Source organism: Hirundo rustica, chromosome 2 (assembly GCF_015227805.2).
Source record: "Hirundo rustica isolate bHirRus1 chromosome 2, bHirRus1.pri.v3, whole genome shotgun sequence".
In the NCBI taxonomy this organism is placed as follows: Eukaryota; Metazoa; Chordata; class Aves; order Passeriformes; family Hirundinidae; genus Hirundo; species Hirundo rustica.
The window spans coordinates 88,084,452-88,106,319 of NC_053451.1; the positions used below are offsets into that span (position 1 = coordinate 88,084,452).

Sequence of the window (21,868 nt, forward strand, 5' to 3'; positions counted from 1 at the left end):
GCTTTCAGGTAATATTTTTTTCAGCAGAAAACAGTGGATTTTTCACATTAGAACCAGACTATGACTTGAAAGAAGCTTCTCAGTCATTGAATAAAGACAGATGAGCAATGAGTGTTAGAAAAGCTACCAAGGCATCAAAAGATCTACAGTCAAGACCATTAAAGAATAGATAACCTGCTCGAGTTCTAATTCTTTGCTAATGGGTTTCCTTAAATGTGCTTTACATCAGCTGTAATTAGTTCAAGATACTGCTACTTATATACTTCTAAGAACAGAAACAAAAAAAGGCTTGCATTTATACCACTTGCTATGTAATCATGTTCACGCAGCCATGCACCCAAGTTGGCAAGGTCTTGTGAAGTGTGAAGCCTTGAAGAGCGCCATAAAGAGATAGTCTGCTTGGATCTACAAAAGCCGGTTCAGCTCCAGCAGCAAAAGCATTTATCTGTGCTTTCCTTTGTTGGGGTTATCTCAACACCATTTCACCTCAGATGTTGCAGAATCATCTGTACTAAATGGCCAGGGATACATTAACAGGCATACATTACCACAGATATTGGTAATATGCACATTTCTGCTATCAATGCTATGGCTTTGGAAGAGCTTTCCATAGCCAGTGGCAGTTACCAAAAAACACAACCAAACCAAACTAAAATCCTTACCCTTTTCATGTTAGAGAGTGATTGGGTTCTGAATGGGATTCACTCCTCAGAAAAAAGAAATGAGCAGTCGCAATGAAGACTTTTTAGCACCTTCCAGGACCTAAAGGGGGCTGACAGGGAAGCTGGGGAGAGTCTTATTACAACAGCATGTCGTGGTAGGACAAGGAGGAACAGCTTCAAACTGAAAGAGCGTGTGTTTAGATTACGTATTAGGAAGAAATTCTCTACAGTGTGGGTAAACATGCTGCCAAGACACTGGGATAGGCTGCCCAGAGAAGCTGTGCATGTCCTGTCCCGGAAGTATTCCAGGCCAGGTGGGATGGGGCTCTGAGCAACCTGGTCTAGTGGAGTCCCTGTTCAAGGCAGGGGGGTAGATCACTCAAAAATCACTAAATGATCTTTACGGTCCCTCCCAACACAAGCCATTCCGTAATTCTATGATACACTTTGAAAGGCTGAGCTCCACAAGCTGCAAACATGCTGGTGCACACAAACATGCAAGGCAGCGCGGTGACACAAGTTCAGATCAGTCAGGATCATGGTGGTTTTCTTGCAGGGAGCCTCGGTAAATGGACTAGCACACAAACACCTTTTGTATTAAGAAATTACTGAGTCTTCAGGCCTTAACCACAAATAAAGCACATTGTGACATTAATTTACTCTTTAAACTGGTGACAGTTAATTCAAGGTCATCATCCTGGAGAAAATGTTACACTGTCTTTGCCAAACACAAATGAAGAAATGCACGTTTAGCTTTTATTGTTACTTTGTCCTTTAAAAACAGTCGATGACGTGACAAGTTCCCTCCCTACGTCAGAAACAAAAAATACTAAAAAGTGTCTTCTATTGGATGCTTATCAATGTAATTATCTTCTCCAGAGTCTTTGTCAACTCAGTCTGTTAATTTTTTTCTAGGCTAAGGTACAACCATCTTCTGCACTTGCTGTTCTAAAGCAAAGGAGCACAAAAACATTAAAGTTAGATCACTCTCTCTGACAGACCTGAGAGATGAACACTTCTGGCCAACCACAAGTGGTCAATGCGAGAAGGAATCAATTTTCTCTTGGTGCATCACTAGGATGTAGACACCACTTAGCACCATCAGAAAAAAGCTAACATCCCCCCAGAGGAGGTTTAGGACATCTGCCAACACCAATGCATGAGAACAGGTTCCCCGAAACCTTCACAGTGACCAAAACAAAGAAGGCCAGGATAGAAAATGAGAGAGGTATGGTTGGAGAGACCACTGCTGGGACAGCTTTTGAATCTGAACTCTGCAAATGCACACTTCACCAAATCTTTTTCCTTCTGATCCATCTGTCTGTCATAGCTGCATTTTTCTTACCACCACAGGTCATCATAATACCTAGCATCTAGACTGCACCATCATGGCAATGCATGAACCAGGGAAGCCAAGAGTTTCTCCGCAACAGATTTCATACGTGTTACGTGCAGTAAGAACCGATCGCAGCTCAAAGCAATCAAAACATACTCAGTGTAAGAAGACACCACCTTCATCCTCTATTTGTACACTCCTGCCATGTAGTCAAACCAGGCTGGCCACAAAGGATGCTTTCTCTGGTCCAAAACATGCGTAAACAACCAACGAGAAAGACTGGGCTACATTAAGAAGTTGTGCAGCTTTGTCAGATACAACCCTCTTGTTTTCAGTTTTAAGTACTTACAGTTGTGGATCATCTTTATTGAGAAACAAAACACAGCAACAAAAAGCTTCCTAGCAAATATTTCTGGTCCCTTCTGCATAATTTTAAGTGTTTCCTGCCTGCTGAGACCACCACTGCTGCATTGGAACTAATTTATTTTTTAAGAAATACATAAAGGGTCTCTGAGGCTAAGTTTAAATTGCACTCCTACTGTCATATTTCCCAAGATACATTTGTATCCAGGTCCTTGGTACATGCATTCACGTTTAAATCTTCCTAAGAGGATAAAATGCAGTCCTCTTAAGTCACTAACACTACTTTTTGTTTGCTTAAGGTACTAGGAAAGTTGAGCTACCAAGTTGTAAGAGAGGAACACAAGTTATGCATTTTTACCTTTGAAAAGATACAGAAAATGTTTAGCACAGAATATTAATAATTGTCATTATGTTCATTTAACTGTCACTACAGTTCATTCACTCCTTCTCCTAAGTATAAATTTGTACTTACTCACAAATTGTTCAGAAATTATGCAGAGTATTACCTGAGTATTCAACTCTAAGTATCCATTATTTGCTCTCCTGGGGCCTTAGGCAGAACCAGCAAGTATAATACTGATTTAAATTTTAAGAGATAGAGGAGTAGCCCTGCTGGTAATTACGTGAATCCAATGGATTTGGTCAGAGCAGGGACCAGTGGGCTCCCTGGCAGCAGGCGGCCAGTGAATCCAGCCCCCAGAAGCAGCACCAAAAATGGGAATTCCCACCCCCCAGCAGGGCAGTGTTTAGGAAGGGCTAGTTCTGTTCAAAACCAATAAAGATTACAGCTTTCCCTTTTCCTACTTCCAGTTTTTCCCAAAGAACTTGCGCTTTTCCCCTAGAGTTAGCCTTCCAGATAACCAGCCATATACAAAGAAAGTTTCCATGGGTTTCCTAGAAAATACCATCCTTTTGTAATCTCATTTTGTGACGGGGCCACTTCACAGTTACAACCTTATCAGTCTTGTCAAATGAGATAACATGATGTCAGAACTTAACCTCCCTGATTCCTATGTGTACATGATGTCAGGTTTTCTTCATTTCTACAGATTTTACTCTACTATTCCTATTGTTTAAAAAGTTAGACCAGACTGTAAGGTATCCCTCTTTTTATTCATGCTTTGTCATTTCCTAGTCATAAATACAAAGCAAATGGATTGTTATATGAAGTTAGAAACCCCTGTAATTAAACAGTTGCTTCCTTTAATGACGGTGTTGCGGAGTTGAGTATGAAATTATGGCTAATATATGGATGACAAGATGTTCCCACAGCCAGTATTTTTTGGTATGCTGTTTTTTTTAATGGCCCGTATTTCTTGTCCACTAGTTTTAAGAAACCTGGTATTTTCCCCAAAATATTCACAAAGAACAGGAAATGCTACATACATCTCATGCCCTCTTCTGAACTCTTCCCCAATAACCTAGTAAGGGTTTTGCCTCAACTTCTGAGGAATACATTCCCAGAGGAGGACAAATCTACAGGTGTCAGAATGAAAGCCCAAAGGGCTGTTCATCTCTTGCAGCACACAATTGAGCACGGGTACTCAAACAGTCCTCAGGGAGACAGATGAAAGCACATCCATTGTCCTACTGGTGTAACAAAATTTTACTCATTAGACAAAAACAAATCACAAGCTTAAAAAAATAATTATTCTTAAAAAAAACCTAAAATACTAACTACTGTGAATTAGAGATAATAGTCCAGATTCTCATCTGATGTAAACTGGCAAAGCCTCTGGACTCAGTGGAGACTCAAATGAGGAGGATGTGGTATATTACATCCAGCAAATGAGCACTCACACGGCACAACAGACATGTTTTTTTAAATATTATTATTCAGCTGATACTTATGAAGTATTTTGACCATGAAAAGCTTGCTCTTCTTATTATTTATTATGTTTTAGTGCATACAATTTGTTCAGCTCTGTAAGAAAAAAAAGCTCAAACTATAAAAGCAGTTCCTGACCCAAAGGGCTTCCAGCCTAAAGAACAGGCATCAAGAGAGAACATGCTGTGAAAGCAGGAGAAGGGAACAATCTATAGTTATTACTTCTCTATCGTTTGCTCACAACTTATAATCATCACAGAAAGAGCAAATTTTTAGATGGGATCTCAATGAGGGACAGGTGGTAACTGTGAGTTGACACTGGGAGGAAGGGAGAATAGGAAACACCACAGAGAGAGGAGAAAAAAAGAGACAAAGATGATTTCAAGTATTATTAGTTGAAAAGGGACAAGAGCTAAAAAGAAAGAAATAAGGGGTGAAGTCCAAGACACAGGCTGGAGTATAGCTGTAAAGGAGCTGCGAGATAAAAGAAGACACTAACTTAATTTTGGGGGGGGTTGTTTGTTTGGTTTTCTTTGTTTTTTGTGAGAGGCAGGTATTATTGCTGAGTACTTTCTGTGAAAAGGTCAAGCTGGTCCAGCCTGTTACCATACTGGGGAGAGTGACCCCTCTCACCCCAAAGTAGCTGCTCACTGTTATTTGAAAATAAACATTGTGATCTTCTACTTTGACTGAAGAAGTATGTGTAGAACTAGCTTTCTAAAACCGTCTCCAGTAAACACCACGCAACACAAGAAAAAAAAATCTTGCCTTACACAAATACAAAATGTAGAGACTAAAAGCCAGGCAACCTGGAATCAAGAAATTACAAAAGGTTCATTTATAAGACTGCTGGATGTTTGACCACTTTTTGTTAATAGCAACTTCCAAACAAAACTCCCATTGACTTGAAATGGAGCAGGAATAGACCCAAAGATAGCAAATGAACCAATAATTCAGTACAAGGTCTGTAAAACACACTGGGCCATCTTATACTGTGGCATTTGATATTGATCTTAGCTTGGAAGCTACGCAGTTACACATTTTTCACAGGACTATCCAACCCCTACAAAACTGATGTTCACTCAAAACACACAGAAGTATCAAGTAACTACCAAATAAACCAATTACATACTTGGCTTATTTTACTTAAACAAATGCTGTTTTGTTTGTGGCTAACAAACATCTTACATTCAAAATTATTTTCTTGTTCAGTACAACACAGTAAGTGCTTTAATAAACCTGTTAACTGCTTTTAATGAATGGGGAAGAACTCTGCCTACGCATGTTATCTCACATCATCGTGTGAGGAGAGCCTTTACTAACTGGTCTTCACCGGAGCTATTGCTGTGCCTAAACCTAAGCACAGAGTTAAGGACCTGGCTGAATTTTGATCTTGATTTGTTAAATAAAGCAAGTAACAAAACAAATGCCTGTAACGCAGAACTAGTTAGGGCACTCTGATTAGGTCCTTTGGTCTGTTCATATGCTGCTTTCCATCATGTATAGAATGTTTACTGATGTACAACAGGCATATAAAACCTCCAACTGAGATTTTCCATCTTAGTCCAGTGTAAACAAATGCAAACCTGTAACAGACTGGAGAATCCATATCCTTGAGTCTGGACAAGTAAAACTACACGTGTAGCACACAAATAAATGCATGGAGAAAAGAAAAACAGGAGACAGGGCTGTAGTTTGAAGTCATCCTGTGTTCAGGATAACTCTGTTGGTCAGCAGTAACAACGCCTTGAGCTTAGCTGGGCTGATCACCCTAAAAGGTTCCAGAAAAAGCTTACCAAATGGGCACAAGTTTTGTTCATGCCACAGATTGGTATGTTTTCTTAAAATTCCTATTTGGGTTTGCGCTCAGCTTTCATAATTTGAATTATAGTAGTTTTCTGGAAAGCAGAAGTGTTACTGGCATCCATACAACCTGGAAAAAGTACTGTTTAGTAGCAAATAGCTTACTATATTCTACCATTGCAGTTTATTAGCTAAATACTGTCTTATAGTCACTACATCATATATCATTACATTTTCTGTGTTACAGCAAAGCAAAAGATATAACGTGTATTAATTGGAAAGAAAATTCATCAACAGTATAATAGCAACAATCAATGAGAATTGATTAGCATGCCCCTGTTCATTTGGAAACCCCTTTTGATTTTCCAAGAACATCTCAAATTAAAAAAAAAATTAAAAACCACTCTAGAACAGCACATTAATATTTAATTACTGCACTTCTAAGCAAAATGTTCACCAAATACTTCAAAAAGTGGATTTTCAGTCATAAATTAAGTGCACAAATTGCCATTATGGCTGCATTCAAAAGAATAAAGGACAACATTCATTCTTGCTGCAGGGAAAACTAAGTCTCATTAAGTGTTGCTCTTTGTCATGAAGTACTTCCTATCTTTGTGGTGTATTTTATTTCCTTTTTGGCAACAACTGTACCACTTTGAAGGCATTCTCGTAAGTCTTCATAGCTGAACATTACCATACCAGCTTTGTTTTGGACAGTTAGGACGGAATTCACACCAGGTTTCTTGAGAATGTCCATAACTTGTCCCTTGGCGCACAGGCAGGACAGCAGGAGGGCAGCACGCAACAGCCACCCTGCCTGCAAATGGGAGAATGACCCAGGGCCCCACGGCACTGCTGACCTTCACAACAGACTTTGGAAGCTTTCACTGACTCAAAGGAAGCTTTTATTTATTACTGTTTGTACGACTCCTCAAAACTCAAAATTCCCAACCGCTTGTCAAACAGCTGCTTCACGATAAACTCTCAGCACATGATCTAATACTCCAAGCTAAAGCTGGCGGCAAAACCTAGTGCCCCCAATGGACTCAGAAACACAACACCAACCCCCTTGGTCCCCTCACTAGGCACTGCTTTGGGCATTTGTGGGGTTCAACCCCTACAAAGGGGTGGAAGTTTAGAAATGAATGCAGGCCTGCCACTATGCAATGACTTTTAATGCGCTTTTCGGAGCCCTTCCGATGAGCTCACCTCCTAAACTGCAACAGCTATAGAGGAAAACGAGTAACAAGAGCTATGAAAGCACAAGATTGCAAGTAATGCAAACACAGATATTTTTTAAGCAGGTAGCTTAGCTGGAAAACAGTTGATGTCTTTTTGGACCCATACAGGAGTCTTATGGCAACCATAGTCATTTGAAAGTGGCTCCACAACAGCCAAAAAGCATGCTGAAAAGGTTATGAGAAGAAGCAATGGCCAGACACAGCCTGGATCCCTAATGCCCCAGAGTTACGTTGTTAGTTTTTCAAATCATTGTTACCTCAAATAGCCGGCTCAGAGAACAGAATAATGGACAGCCCACTTTTGCTGAAAAAGAAAATTCGCCCAAAGTTTGTCTTCATTCAAGGAGAAAGGGAAAAGCGGTCAAATGTGTAAATGTATTGTTTCTCCCACTCTTGTTTAATAGAAAAAACATGTAATTTAATTGTAAAACCACGTATACAGACTGTAAACTTAAAATCAGGCCAGAGATAAATGTTACGGTTTGGATATAAACTGAATATTGGTATTTATAATTGAAACGAGGACATAACCTTAACTTATGTCACAGGCAGAAACACTATAATTAAAAACTTTTATGGGGTAATAACTAATTTTGTATTATAGGTGTTCTTTAAAGTTCCCACAGCAGTGTAAAAGTTTTATTGGGCTCGATGTTATCAATGTACGCATTTACAAGCACCCACATTATGCAGCGCAAGCTGTTCTCATCATCCTGAGGTCTTTTGTGAGAAGCGGTTCAACTAACGGGACTCGCCGGTCTAGCTCCTTTTGCTACACCTGCCACCGAGGAGATAAGCCGGCGCTGTCGAACGCGCACCCTACTGACAGGAACCATAGATCACCTAACACGCTTTAAAACAGAACGCACGCCGCTAACTGACTCCAGGCAAAAGTAACCTCAGCTCCCCGCACTCCAGACCCGGCGAGCGGGCGCGCAGCACCGCCGCTGCTCCGCGGAGCGCACCCGCCTCGGAGCGCACCCCGCCCGGCCCGGCCCGGCCCGCTGCGGGAGGCAGGCACGGCCCGGCCGAGCAGGGGGCTGCGAGCCGGAGCTCCGCGGCACCGCGCCGCGTCCCACCGGGGGGACCCCCGGGATCGCGTCCCACCGCGGGCTCCCATCGCGGCACGGCCCCGCGGGTCCCGGCGCGGCCCGGGGGGCTCCCCGCACACGGCGGGGTTCTGGCGGGGAGCGGAGCGCTTCCTCCCCACCCCGCGGACCCCAGCCGGTCCTGCCGGGGGCCCGCCGCCCCGGGGCCGGCGGCGGGGAGCGGCGGCCGCCCGGGGGCAGCGTGACTCCCGCAGCAAACTCCGGGACTTGGCAGAGGCGGCAGCTTGGGGAGGGTGGTGCAAGGGGGAGGGCAGCGCTTCCCACCTCCAGCCGCTAATGACATTTCTAGAAATTGTTTCCCCTCCTCCCGGCGGCCCCGCACCCGCCGCCGGGGCGGGCAGGGACGGGGGTGCGCAGGGGGAGGTCAAGGGCGTGCGGCGGGGGGGCGCGATAAAGACGGCCCGGGAGGGAGTTGCGGAGCGAAGGTGGGGGTGGGGGGTGAAGGGGGCGTGCAGGAAGGATGGGGGATGAGTCCAACCCGAGGTACCAGAGCTGGGTGAGCACAAGGTATTATCGGGGGGCGGGTGAGAGCGGGGGGTGGCGGAGGGACGAGTGCAGGTGACCCCTCCAGCCAAACACCGCGCTCACCTCCCGGATCCACCCTGGCAGTCAATGAGGGGGGGCACCCGTCCCTCTGTCTTCGCCGAAGCATCAATGCTGGGAGAGCAAGTGGCAGAGGAGACACCTCTCTGGGCTGCACCCTCTGCTTAATGCACCCGCCGCCCCAGTTACGGTACCCTCGGGCCAATGCACCCCCCTTATTGCGCGCCCACTATTACTGCACCCCAGCTTTACTGCACCTCTCCAGGTAAGTGCACACCGGCTCCAAATTATTGCACATCCCCCAGTTATCGCAACCCCCGCACATCCCCCGCAGCCCCGGTGTCCCCGCGCCTGGGGGAAGCAGAGGTACCACTCACCACAGAGAGTCCAGGTCCCACTCCTGAAGGAGAGCTAAGTCGAAGCTGTCCATGGTGAGCGATGTCAGCGCCGCCGCGCTGCAGCCACACGGCGTCCGGGGCGCATCGTAACTGCACCGCGGGCAGGGCGAGGGCGCGGAGCACCCCCGGCGCCGCCGCCGGCCCCTCTCCGCACACGCGCGGGAGGGGACGGACCGCCACGGCCACCTTCCTCCGCTTCCCCCTAGGAAAGAAGCGAGCACCCTGCCCCCAAAAGAAAGCGCGCGGTGCCGCCGCTCGTGTGCGAGCGGCGCGGCTGGGCTCGGCTCGGCCGCCGCCGCCGCCGCGCTCGGCTCCCGCCCCGCTCCCCCGCGCCTCCTCCCTCCCTCTCTCCCTCCCTCCCGCCCGCCGCCGGCAGCGCGGCCGAGGCGGCGCCCGCCCCGCGCACGCAGCGCCCGCGTCCGCGCAGCGCAGCGCCCGCTCGGCACGGGGGCGGCACGGCCCGGCGGGCACCGGGAGTTGGTGGGAACTTGCACCTCGGGGGGGGTGCTTGCCCCGCCGAAGTTAGGTTTGGGGTGGGTTTTTTCCCCCCTCTTTCTCCTCCCCTTTCCTCCTCCCTCTGGCCAGGTACCCTGGGGTGGGCCGCAGCAGCCCGGCTCACCAGCACCTCACGCGTGGTAAGCGCCACGATGTTTGGCAGAGAAACGCCGGGGACAAATTGTGACATTTATTGTGGGACGGGGTCGGGGCCGTGGCCCTGGTTCTCTGTGCTGGAGCCAGCAGCCCGGGGTGCTCCCAAGGGCTGTCTCTGCAGTCGGGGGTCGGACTGGGTTAAGGCCTTTTTGCACCAATTCCTCCTTAGATGCGTAATAAATCGCACCTGTGCAAGTCCTCGTATCCGTACAGGTCCACCTAGACCTGCACAGCCAATTAAAGGTCCCTGGATTGCAAGAAGCCTTTAAAAATGAGTGATCTCAGGTTAAAAATAAAAGTACCAATCATCAGCGCTTGCCCCCCAAAGCGAGTAAGACGCCTTGCACTGCCATCCAGCCTGTGTGAGGCACCGGCTGTGATATCAGGCTGGCCAGGGGAGGCAGGCGCTTCTGATTTGTAGCTGCTGAATCACATTAAGAGAGGTTAACGCACATTAAATACTTTCCAGAATACTGGGCTTTTCAGCTAAGCAGTGAGTAGCTGCCAGAGAAGTGCCATGTCATTGCAGACAGGGAGAAGAAATGTTCAAGATCCGTGACGAATAGAGGGGGCTATTCATGCAACAGCACCAACGCGAATATCTGCAGAGCGATCCCACACTGGGAGATCCCTGCTCTTGGAGACCGAGCCAACCCAGCTGGCAGCTGGCTAGGGCACCCTGACGTGCACGGCACCCTGGCAGCCCAGAGCAGTGCTCAGGCTCAAGTATTTATGTAGGCTTCTAGTCTGGTTTTGTGACTGTATGTTATTCGTTCCTGAGTTAGCTTGATTTAATTTAGGGTTGGTAACCTTGCACAGGCTGCGGCGCGGCTCTGGCTGCAGCGTAGGCACACTCCAAGGGAAAGGTCTGAAAACCCGTTACAGCTCGCACCCCACTGTCAGCAGGTCATCTGAAAGTCCCAAGCCACTCCACAGCTGCTTCTGTTCCTTTGCACAGCCAAGGTGGTGCTGCCTCCTACTGCCAGAAGTCCCCCGACCCTCTGGATGTGGCACATCTTCAGCCTGGAGTGACTGACACACGGGAAACCGGCTCCTGTAAGCCTGTCTCCTCACTTTCCCCAGGGCGATGGAGAAGGATGTGTCCTGGTTGGGAAGGCTTGTGGCACCCCCCCCCCCATGCCTAACCAGAGCAAATGAAGATGAAAATGAATAAAAATCATGCCAGTTCAGATGCCAGGCTTGGTACAGTATTAAAGGACACATAATCCCACCTGAAAACAGGTTTTCTATTAGCTGGGGTAAAGCTTACCACGACAGAAGGTTTGAGCCTGGAAAGCAGGTAACATTCTCAACAAGTAGATTACTTATGTGTGAAGGAGTGAAGGGCAACATATTTATGCTGACCTTTTCGAGTCACAGCCTGTTCTCGCTCACTCTTCTTATTTTAAGGGAGGTTGTGCAACCCCCATTGCAGCATGCCCCCCATTCTTTCCCTGAGACCCAGCTTAAGCAGTGATTTGCAGAAGTGCTCGAATCAACACTGAAATGGCACATACAGCAGGGCAGGCTTAGGCTGCCTTTATGGACTAAATCACTAGAAGTGGGACCCCTCCTTACACCAGTGCTGGAATTTACCCCAGGTCATTCTGTAAAGAGAAAGGTGGACTGCAATGCTCACAAGTGGTAGCTCAGGTGTGGAAACTTGGAAGCAAAATTCCATAGGCTAGATTCATCATCCAAACTGAGATCAATAGAAAATGTAAACAAACAGCACAAACAGCACTGAGTGAATTAAATTTCAAAGAGTAATGCATAATGATAGGCAGTATGTTTTATGGTTTTTAATATGTTTTAACACAAAATAATAGTATTTTTGTTTTACATTTCTTGAATGTGTATCATTGTCGTGGTGTTCTTTTCTTTCCCATCATGGCCGTGCTTGTCCTCTCATGCAGAGCAGAGAACATCAAGACTAATTGCATTGAAATTAATGTCAATTCAAAATCCCAACTGCTTTGGCTATCTGCCAGGTACTCAGTGTTTCTTCTGACCCTGGTAGCATTTTTGAAACTCCTTGTATGCAAGACTGCAGCTATATGTTAACGTTCCACCCCTAATTTTGCTTCCTCTGTGACGTGCCTGGCTGGGCTCCTCTCCTGACTCCTCAGTGTAAGACTGTGGCTTGTTCCTGTGGCTGGAGCATCCTCTGTACTCCATGTCTTATTCATTCAAATCCTTCCCTCTTTCCAGCCACTGAACAGTAAACTCACCTGCTGCTTTTTTACTTAGAAGTATCCCATCTATATCCAGTGCATTCCATGATCAAAACCATAACATTCAGTAAATTGACACAGACTATTTAAAAGAACTTCAGGACAACGACTGAAGAAAGTTCTTCCCCACTCCCTGTTGCAACCCACGGCTTTCCCACAGCCACCAGCAATCCCCTGTCATCCCTTGCTGTGTGACTTGTCAACGTATTTTCAACTCCTGTTGGGAATGAAACCTGCCTTTTTATGAAAGCATGGCATTGCATAAATAAAAATATGCCATGTGCAATCTAATCCTGCTCATTATACATATATTTTTAATGTATGGCATAATATAGACATTATTTGCCCTTTAATTGTGCTCTTTCCTCTGCTAACAACTCTTCATTAAGAGTAAGCAAGCAACTGTGCCCAGTCAAGCAAACTTTGTAAGAAGAGCCAAAGGCCTAGGAACAATGTGATTCAAATCCCTTACATAAAGATTGCATGTAACAGGAAAGCTGAACATCATCTTAAACGTTGACATTTCCCTCTTCTCAGACTCTCTGTCTTAAGCGTGGCATAGCAACTGCCTGAGGAAGAGTAAAGATAATTTTAATGTAACATAAAATAAGGGGGAGGTGAGAAATACTACGTTCTTAGTCAACATCCTGTATGCAAAATACCGCCATAGTAACTGTTTGGTATGAGCTACCTTTAAAACATGTACCCAGCAAGAAATTAATCCCCAGAGAATTCATAAGACCTTAGCTGAATGCTTTAGAAGAACAGAAGAGAGGAACACTGGAGGTGGCCAGTGTAGGAAATGCTTTAGCATTAGTACGGTGTGTGTCAAGAACTCCTACACCTTGCCCCGCTTGTGACACACCAATGCAGAGTGGTGGCACACAGGCAAAACCTCTTTTTTGCCTGTGAATTTCAGTGGTTGCTGGGGGCAGCCTCACAGCCGTGCATGTGCAGCGTGGTCCAGAATTAGACAATGCATGTCACATCTTGTGGTTTCAGGGACAAAGTGGGGGCTGTTACACCTCACCACATCTCTTCAGTAAATCCGTGCCTGCTCGTCCCAACAGCCTAATCCGTCAGCAATTCCTTCAGAAGGCAGACTGCTGCATTGCTTGGCAGGGAGGGTTTCCAAGCACAGTCACGCTTTTCTTGGTCTGCGATGCACCTCCACCTCTCACTGCAAGGCAGTGCTCCCAGGGCAGCTCTGGTAACTGCTCTGAGCCCCTGTACAGGCTGTGGCAGGACACACGTGGTTCCTGGGCGGGTGTTTACATAACGCCTAGACACGAATCTCTTCCATGAGATGAAAAGCCAAGAAGCGTTAGTTAGTCTTGCTTTAGTGTCTCATCACCATTCTGAGTAGTGCCTCTTTCTGCTGGGCACCTGCTCCACAGGCACAAGGTATGCTAAATTAGAGCCAGTTTTGCAGAATCAGTCCCTCAGCGCTTTAGGATGTATTTTGTTTTTCCAGGGGTCTCTAAAGTAGTCCAATGAGTATTCTTTATAATAGGTTTGCTATTTAAATTCAAATACAGTGTTCCATTGCAGATATTTATACGCTTAAGTGCAAGGAGTTTTCAATGTAGTAGTGGGTTTTCATAACCTCATAGTTTACGGCAAAGGCAAACTGACTGGATTATCTAGTCTAGACACCTGTATATCTCAGCCTACCCAGGGTCACTATTCTTCCCATACTGAGCTCAGTAACTTGCAGTTGGAGCAGTCACACAGTCCATAGTTTAGTACTCTTAACATAATAAAATGTACATGTGGAAACAATTTTTCTCTCTAAATAACTTTACTTTCTCCTTGTATCTATATGTCTTCAACCAGATAATGTTTCATTAAATCAGTGCTGAGTTCCAGCACAATGGCTGGCGTTGCCTCTGCAGAGAGGGAAATGAGCTCCGAATTGTGTTTCCCTATTTATTTAAACTTACAATCTGCTTTGAAATTCCTTAGGGTGAAACTTGTGTTTATGCCTGATCTCTAACATGTGCCTAACCTTAACTGACTCAGCAGGTGTAAATACTCCTTGACTCTATGCCGTTCCACACCCCTTTATTGCATTATTGTGTATTGTTAGGTGGCACTTCTCTAGTCTCTACAAAAGATGCCAAAAATATTGTGAATGATTTCTCTCCCGTAAATATCATCACAGTCTATTTATACACTGTAGCTTCTGAGATTTGATAAGACCAGAGTGTAATATGGCATGGATACAGATGCTGTCAAAGTTAAGTTAACACAACATATTTCATCACTCTCCCACTTAACATGCATAATACACAAATGGTTGCAAGCTATCACTCTTTTTAAAAAGCAAAATATATGGATTTAATTTTTAATGATTTAACTTGGTAATTAATCCAAATTATTAGTTAACAATAGCTAAAACAGAGAACTATAATGGATTCTCTGGATAATGAAAATATTTATTATTTTAATAAGGTGCATGGCTGGAAGTCTAAGTCAAGTCTTAGTCTACTGGCCCCATATTGCTCTTGATTCACACATAATACCCCCACAGAGGTAGGTGGATGGCTGTGTCCCCAAACAAAGAAATATAAATTGCTGTTTCCAAGTATTGATGACAACATCTATCATGTCAGCTGCAGAATTGATCCATCTTAAATTATAAACCAGGGCTGATGGAATTATGCCAATTAGAGAGACGCAGATTTTTTTTCCCCTCTTGTTTTTCTCTTTCCTATGGTTTTTTACCCACACAAAAGGTTTGGAGACCTATTTATATTATCCAAGTCTTTTTGTCACCTGAGCCCCAAAGAAAGATTTAAAAAGAAAATGTAATTGCTGAACAGAAGTGCTGTGAGGGCTGTTTCGGGCTCAGGGGAGGGGAAGGTCAAGTTTTTAACCTGGAAACAAAAGGACTGAACCCAATGCTATGAGTGGGCTTTCCCTGGGGTCCAGGTCGAACAAAGCCCTTTGGCTGGATGGTGGCTTTGTGGTGATGGGGAGGGCACGACCTGCTGGCAATGCGCAGGGCAGGTACACGCCACGCTCCAAACCAGAGCCCATCGAGGGCTCTGCAGGTTGGGGTCAGGCACAGGGGGCAGCGGGGCAGCAAAAAGGGTGTCCCCAGGGACAGCTCCCCATTCCACATGCCAGCCAGTCAACCCCAACAGATGTCAGGGGCCATCTCACAAAGTGGCCAAGGGATCAGCGGATGGACACTCAAGCTGGTCACCGCTGCTGGCAGCACACAATGTCCCTTGGACCCAAAAGAAAAAGGTTATTAACCTATCCCTCATCTTTCCTCCAAAGATTTCTGAATTTGTGAGCGGTGTCAGATTCTGTTAAGAGATTACTACCTATTTCCTTTTGTCTTACATTCGTGCCTTGTAAACAGCTTTAATAAATGCCATAATTACAATTCTCAGTGGCTGCACCAGTTTAAGGTTGCATCTTTTCAGAGTGTCTCTTGGAGCAGTGGCTCCCTGAAGAAAACCTCTGTGTGACCGAGGTTGCTGCCAGCAGCCTTCGTTGAACAGAGACAAGCTGGAGACAAAGGCAGTGGTGCACAGCACAATCCCTGCCTGCCTCCACACTGTGCCAGAGGCTGTGCTTGTTCCACTGCCTGCACCTCACAGGCAAGCCCTGAGCAGTGCCAGTAGTGAGAAATCTGAGAAAGATTACAGTGGCATAAATATATGTGTGTGTGTGTGCAAATATGTATATATTTGGGACAATTGCATTTGCAAACCAAAACAAGGAGGAGGCAGGTGATCCTCACTGAACAATCCCAGAGACTTGTGTGTTCTTTCCAGGGATGTCAGGCATTGCTGTGAGCTGGGGTTATGTACCAGCAGCCAGGACCTGCTGCGGAGCATGGGTTGGGAATGAAGTTACAGCCAAGATGACATTCCTGTGCTGGCTAGTAGTGGTCCCCTGGTCATCCTCTCTGGCACCTCAAACAGGCTGTCCCTTCTGTCCTTGACAGGTCACCCAAACTGGGCTTGGAGGTTGCTGCTTCCCCAAAACAAAGAAAAGCAAAGATGCTCCGCTTGCGGGGCAGGTCCATTGCTTCCTGCTCCTTGCCTTTCACAACAAAGGTTTATTAGCGTCAAGGAAATAGTCCAGCATCATCACCTGGCAGGTGTGGATGTGGACTTCCCAGGGAAGTTACTCTTAGAAAGGGACGTCTAATGGTGAGGAGAGAGATGACAGTGGTAATGATGTGCCTGGGTGACAAGGTGACTATTCAGAAATAGCAGGCACTTAAAAGAAAACCCCACTATTTAGTTTAAGGTGGGATCCTTTCACCACTGATAACATCTCGGGAGGTGACAAAGGACATGCCGTGGGTGCAAGTCAACCTATCATTGCCGTGTGGAAATGTGTTCTCTGCCTTCCTCTAGCAGCCAGAGGTGCTGGTCAGTTCCTGGGCTAGCAAGATTCCTGTTTATATCCAATCTTCCCTCTTTAATTAGATACTTGATGAACTCTGTGATCAGCAAAGCCCCAGCAAATGTCTCTCAGCTGAAGCTTTTTTTTCTGGGCTACCACGAGCATCATGCAGGGGAATGTTTTGTTTAATGAGGGAAAAAGAGGACCTTTGGAAAGCTAGTAAGGTGTTTAAAGCATTATTTCTGGATGTCTTTGTGGGTTTTTAATGTACAAAATGTTGTGTATCAAAGTTAAAGGTCATGGACCTTAGAGAAATTAAAAGGAATCTTTGAAAAGAGGTTAAATATATTTAAAATTTATGAGTGTGCACCCATGCAAATTGGAAAAGGAAATTAAACCATATCTGTGGAAAAGGAAAAATAAATCTACTTAGGTATGATGTAATTTAGAAAATCAGCTGTAGCTATGAATGATGTCTGGACAAAGGGATAAGGTACTGCTGAAGAAGGCTTTATATTTGGTCTTAAAAAGCCACATGGGGCCACAGAGAATAAGGGTTTGCGATATAAATGTATACTCATTATGAAGAGTTTCCATGGAATGAAAACTATATCTAGATGACTTTCAGCTAAGAGGAAAAAAAAAAAAAAAAAAAAAAGACAGAGAGAGAGAGCAAGTACAGCTTTTTCAACCTTATCAATGTTTTCTGCACCAGGAGATCTCTGCTCCACACTACTGATTTGAAAACCGACACACTGATATTTTTTCCTATGTCTGGTTAGTATTTGTGGATCTCTATTTCCTATGCTGTGCAAAATAAACTTCTAGTCAAAATAACTGGGCTGAGAACAAAGGAGGAAATTATGAGAGACGTAAAGCAGAAGGAAACAATTTGTGTGGGTATTTCGGGGAGACACAGAAAACAACAAGAGTAATTCACAATATTTTCCTTTAAACTAAAGGCAGAAGCTGTCTGTGTTTCAAGCCTGGCATGGCACAGTGTGCTACAATCTGTCTGCCACATTAAAGGAGCCGGTGATCTCAGCTCAGTTTCTCCTGAGGAGGCACTCGCCGAGCAGTGCCGAACAATTGGGTCCCTGGGTAATAATTTTATTGGCAAGGCCAAGAAGGGAACGGCCGTGGAATTAATATTGCTGCAGTGTGCTGTTCCAATTCTGAGGGCGAGACAGGACTTTGCTTTATAATGCTGACACCGCAAATCCCTTAATGAGCACTAAATTCACTTAACAAAATTCTAACCCCCTCAGATTTCTGATGTAGCTTAGCATGTCGGCTTTACCTTGGAGTCTTCTGTGTTTTGCTCGTCTATGCCATCAACCTGAGCATCCATAAAGCCTTTCATTTTCATATATTCCTTTTTTATTCACTCTACCTGTTTATTCCTTAGTATATTTACCCTTTTATTAAGAGCTTCCACTTGGTTAAGACTTGTTCAAGTATGAGCTCAACAGGATGCATTTTCCTTTATACTGTAATAACTCTATATTGTTGCCTAGAGGGTGACAGAAAGCAACGTAAGATTCATAAAAATATAACTGTCTGAGCCAAGTAGATAGAATTATGGTAAGCATTAACCAAAGTGTATTTCTCTGTCCTATAGGGTGAAATCAGAGCATCTTAATGTTTTCTTTCTTGGGTCACATAATTCTGCAAAAGTACACCAAGAGAAATGCCAGACTGCTTCTGCTTGATTGTTACGCTTTGTACCAGCCTTTCAAACAGATTTGCAAATAAAATTACTTTATTTCATCATGTGTCATTTTACATTTTGCCCATGCATCACCCCACTGAGACCACTTGGTTTAAGACACTTTTTTCGTAAGCTATAAGCAATTGGAGTTTTAAACTCATTTAAACTCTATTCAGGATGCTTCTAGTATCCCTCTTTCAAGTTTATCCACTAAATGAGTACAGCCTTAGAAAAATGAAAATGCATGTCTTATCTTTATTATTTTTTTTAATCCAAGTAATAGAAAAAAATTCCAAACCTCCAAAAGGCACACTGCTGGAGAAATTTTAACCCTGATTGTTTCTGAACACAACATTTTTGGTTTGTTTTCTTTAAATTGGATGAGGGGTGTGTAGGCATGCTAACTTTCCCTTCCAAACCAAGGGGGGTGGATTAGCCCATACATCTCTCAGTCTCCTACAGTGAGAAGGTGGCTGAGCCACGTCCTCCAGATCACCACGCTCCTATCTCCTGAAGGAGGGGGTCAGCATTTTGGAACTGAAATCCAGTAAAGCCATATGTTCTGTGTCAGCAGCTAGACCAGCTCCATTAGCATCAGCAATAAGCTTTTCGATAATGCCTTACCGTGCTGCAGAAGAGCTACCCGTGTAGAGCAGCTGTCTCCTGCAAAGAGGAAGCAAAATTATAGTAGCAGCAGGATAAACACCGCAGGCAAAGTCATAAAGGTGATATTTGTTAGCAGTTGCAGGTTGAGAAAGAAACCTGGCACCTGAGTGACTGGAAGAATAAAGGATGAGATAGTCTATTATAGTATTTTCATTACTTCATTTCAATATTTAGTCAAATTAGCAAGTCTTAAATAAGATGGAACCAGGTAGAGTTGTGTTGAGGAGACAGGTCAGAATTGGAAAGTCAGGGTCATTTTCCACATTTCTAGGTTTGACAGTTCTGATGTTTTCCTTGTTCTGGTTGCCTGGTAATAATTTAATACTTTTATTTCTATATTTACCTTATTTCTTAAAAAGCCAAGAGGTGGAGGTATGTTGACAGACTGGAAAAGGAAGCTATTACTAATTAAAATTATTTTAAGTCTAAGATTAAAATAGTGCTCCTGCATATAAATTTGCTTCAATGAGCTGGACCCGCTCTAATGTTAAATCACTGCAGAAATTAGGAAATGTTTCAAACGCAGTAACTGGGGACTAGATGGTGCCACTGTACCATGGTGCAGAGTCTGTTCTCCCTATATCCTTCCTATGTCCATATGCCGCTTAGATACCACTAGGTAAGTGTGCATTTCTGGTATAAATTAACCTCTTTCTCTTAAAAGGGACGAGACCAAAGTCCATGAAAATCAGTGAAAATTTCTGAACCAGCCTGCATACAACTTGGACCAGGCCCAGAAAGAAACAGAGCATGGAAATCCAGGAGGCAGTGGTTATCTCTGTTGTTTGCTGGTACAGCTGGAATGGAAATCTTGCAAAGCATCATGCAGCCTGCTCTTCATTACATCTAACTAAAACATGCATTCACTATCAGAGAGCCTCTGGACAAATCTAGTTTCATCTGAAAAATCAAGCAAAGAGTAAAAAAGCTATGATGGAAGACAGCAAGATGTTAATGAAGTTTTGCTAATTTATATTGTTACTCAGTAATCACAGTTAGGGGTGGCAGTCTTATATTCCCAAATATTCAAATTAAACTGTAATACTGACCACCACCAACCCAGCTCACGAAAAGCCATGCTCTTCCATCTGCTTGGTGACCTGGAGTAGGAAGAACCACGGCAGTCTCTGCTACAACAAGCAGAGCCCCTTGCATGGAGTGCAACAGCCAAAGAGGGAGGTTCCCATTGGGACTCCACACATACATCCTACTGCAGCAGCAGCCCAAAACACACGCTCCTCTCCAGAGCTGGAGTGGGGAGCTGTGCCTGGCCCACGCTGTGCTGAGACAGAGGTCAGCACAGGGACCATTATGGCTAATCCTGGGGCCAGGATCTGCTGATTTAGGACAAAGTCTAGCATGACTTACGTTAGCTGCTCATGATCACCCAGCTCTTTGGAGGAAATGGTCTGTAACTTCTCCATACTGTCCTCTTGCTTATAATAAAACACTGTCTGCACTGAAGTGAAGTGACTTTCCCTCTTTCTCCTGCTGTAAATGAGGAGGAGCTTCTCCGTGGGAGCGGAAATTGGAAGGTGGGAGGGAATCTGAACAGTAGGGTCCTGGATCTTACTCCTGCACATCCAGCAGTTCAGAGACAGAAATCTGGAGGCAATGTGCACTCTGCCAGACTTGGTAGAGTAGGGATGCAGAGACCTGGGGCTCCCGGGGCTTCTGCAGTGTCAGCTTCTCAAAGAGCAAATGGAGAAGAGAAAGCAATCCTTGCTCCTGGTGTGACATCCCTCATGACTATCTTTTTCACCAGAAGTGATCTCCATTCCCACATGATCTGCAGGGCAAGCTATAAAATAAGCCAGAAAAAATCCAAACGAGATGGCAGAGCAGCAGAAAACACTGACAAATGTACCACGGCAGAGCTGTTGGCACGAGGTTCGCCTGCTGTTGCGGGACAGCCCTTTTCTCCAGCACCACACACAGATGCCCAGGCGAGATTAAAAAAACAGGAAAAACATTACATCCTGGCAATGCTGATAAAAGGAAGGAGTTAATATTGAGTAGCAGAGGGACTGACTCTTAGTTCATGTAGGAACACACATGAAGTAGTTCAATTAAGTTTACACCAGAATATGCCTGCATTTCTTGTACCGACAAGAGCTGACGAAGAGCTCACCGAACTGCATATAGAGGTTAGAGATAGGTAGATCTAGTTTTATGTGTAACCATTATATTGGTGTGCTGACTAGAGGGGCAGCCTGTGCTGTCCGGGGTCTTTCTGTCTCACCTACCTGTAGAGCAGGCACAGCTGTGCACGGTGGAGAGGTGTGAGATAGCAGAGTAATCTCTACATTTGTGACCACAGAGTCATGAGGCAAGGCAAAGATGAAAGGCTTTGCTGCTCCCCTCCTTCCTTTCTGTGGAGGTCAGCTGGGACAAGGGACTTGATGGGATCTGTAAGAGCCTCAGGGACTGGTTATCATTGTACGCAGAGAAGTACATCCTCCAAACTGTTTATTTGTATGACTGCAGAGGAAGAAGAGGATTTGCCCCAAATGCCTTCTTATTTATGTTCTCTTCTAGCTGTTTTATTATACCTAATTTGTCATCCTTAGAGGATGCCTCTTATCATGTGCAAATTCTTTTTAAATTATTATACTGACACAGAAATAATAGATGCCTGATTTACATTGTAATCTTAGGTAAGAGGGATGTTTTTATTTTTGAAAGTGTTATGATTTTAGTTGCTTCTCAGTGGGGTTTTTTTGGCTCATGTTATTGTATTGCAACATGCAGAAATGAAGGAGAGTTCAGCATTCATTAGAGATACCTCACGATGAGATCCCAAAATCGTAGTCCCCAAATCCTAGTCCCTGCCTAGGATACTGCAGTCATCAGTACAGACAGCAAACCATTAAAAAGCTCTTAAGTAAATAATGACTGCAACGATGATATAGTGAGGAAAGGAGTAACATTTCAATTCGCTAGGGTTAATAG

The 21,868-nt window shown here is 44.7% G+C and overlaps 1 protein-coding gene across 3 annotated transcripts in view; it reads right to left on the reverse strand.

The window, feature by feature from the left end:
• AFF3 (ALF transcription elongation factor 3) overlaps window positions 1-20,391 on the reverse strand; it is a 329,088-nt gene extending 308,697 nt beyond the window's left edge. For 2 of the 3 annotated variants that reach the window (XM_040055430.1, XM_040055428.1), the window contains exon 1: window positions 20,285-20,391. In XM_040055430.1, the coding sequence (XP_039911364.1) occupies window positions 20,285-20,340 (56 nt within the window). In that variant the 5' untranslated portion in view covers window positions 20,341-20,391. Of the gene's footprint in view, window positions 1-9,262; window positions 9,355-20,284 lie in introns of those variants that run through there. The other variant, XM_040055429.1, reaches the window with a different exon arrangement.
• Window positions 20,392-21,868: the final 1,477 nt, after the last annotated feature.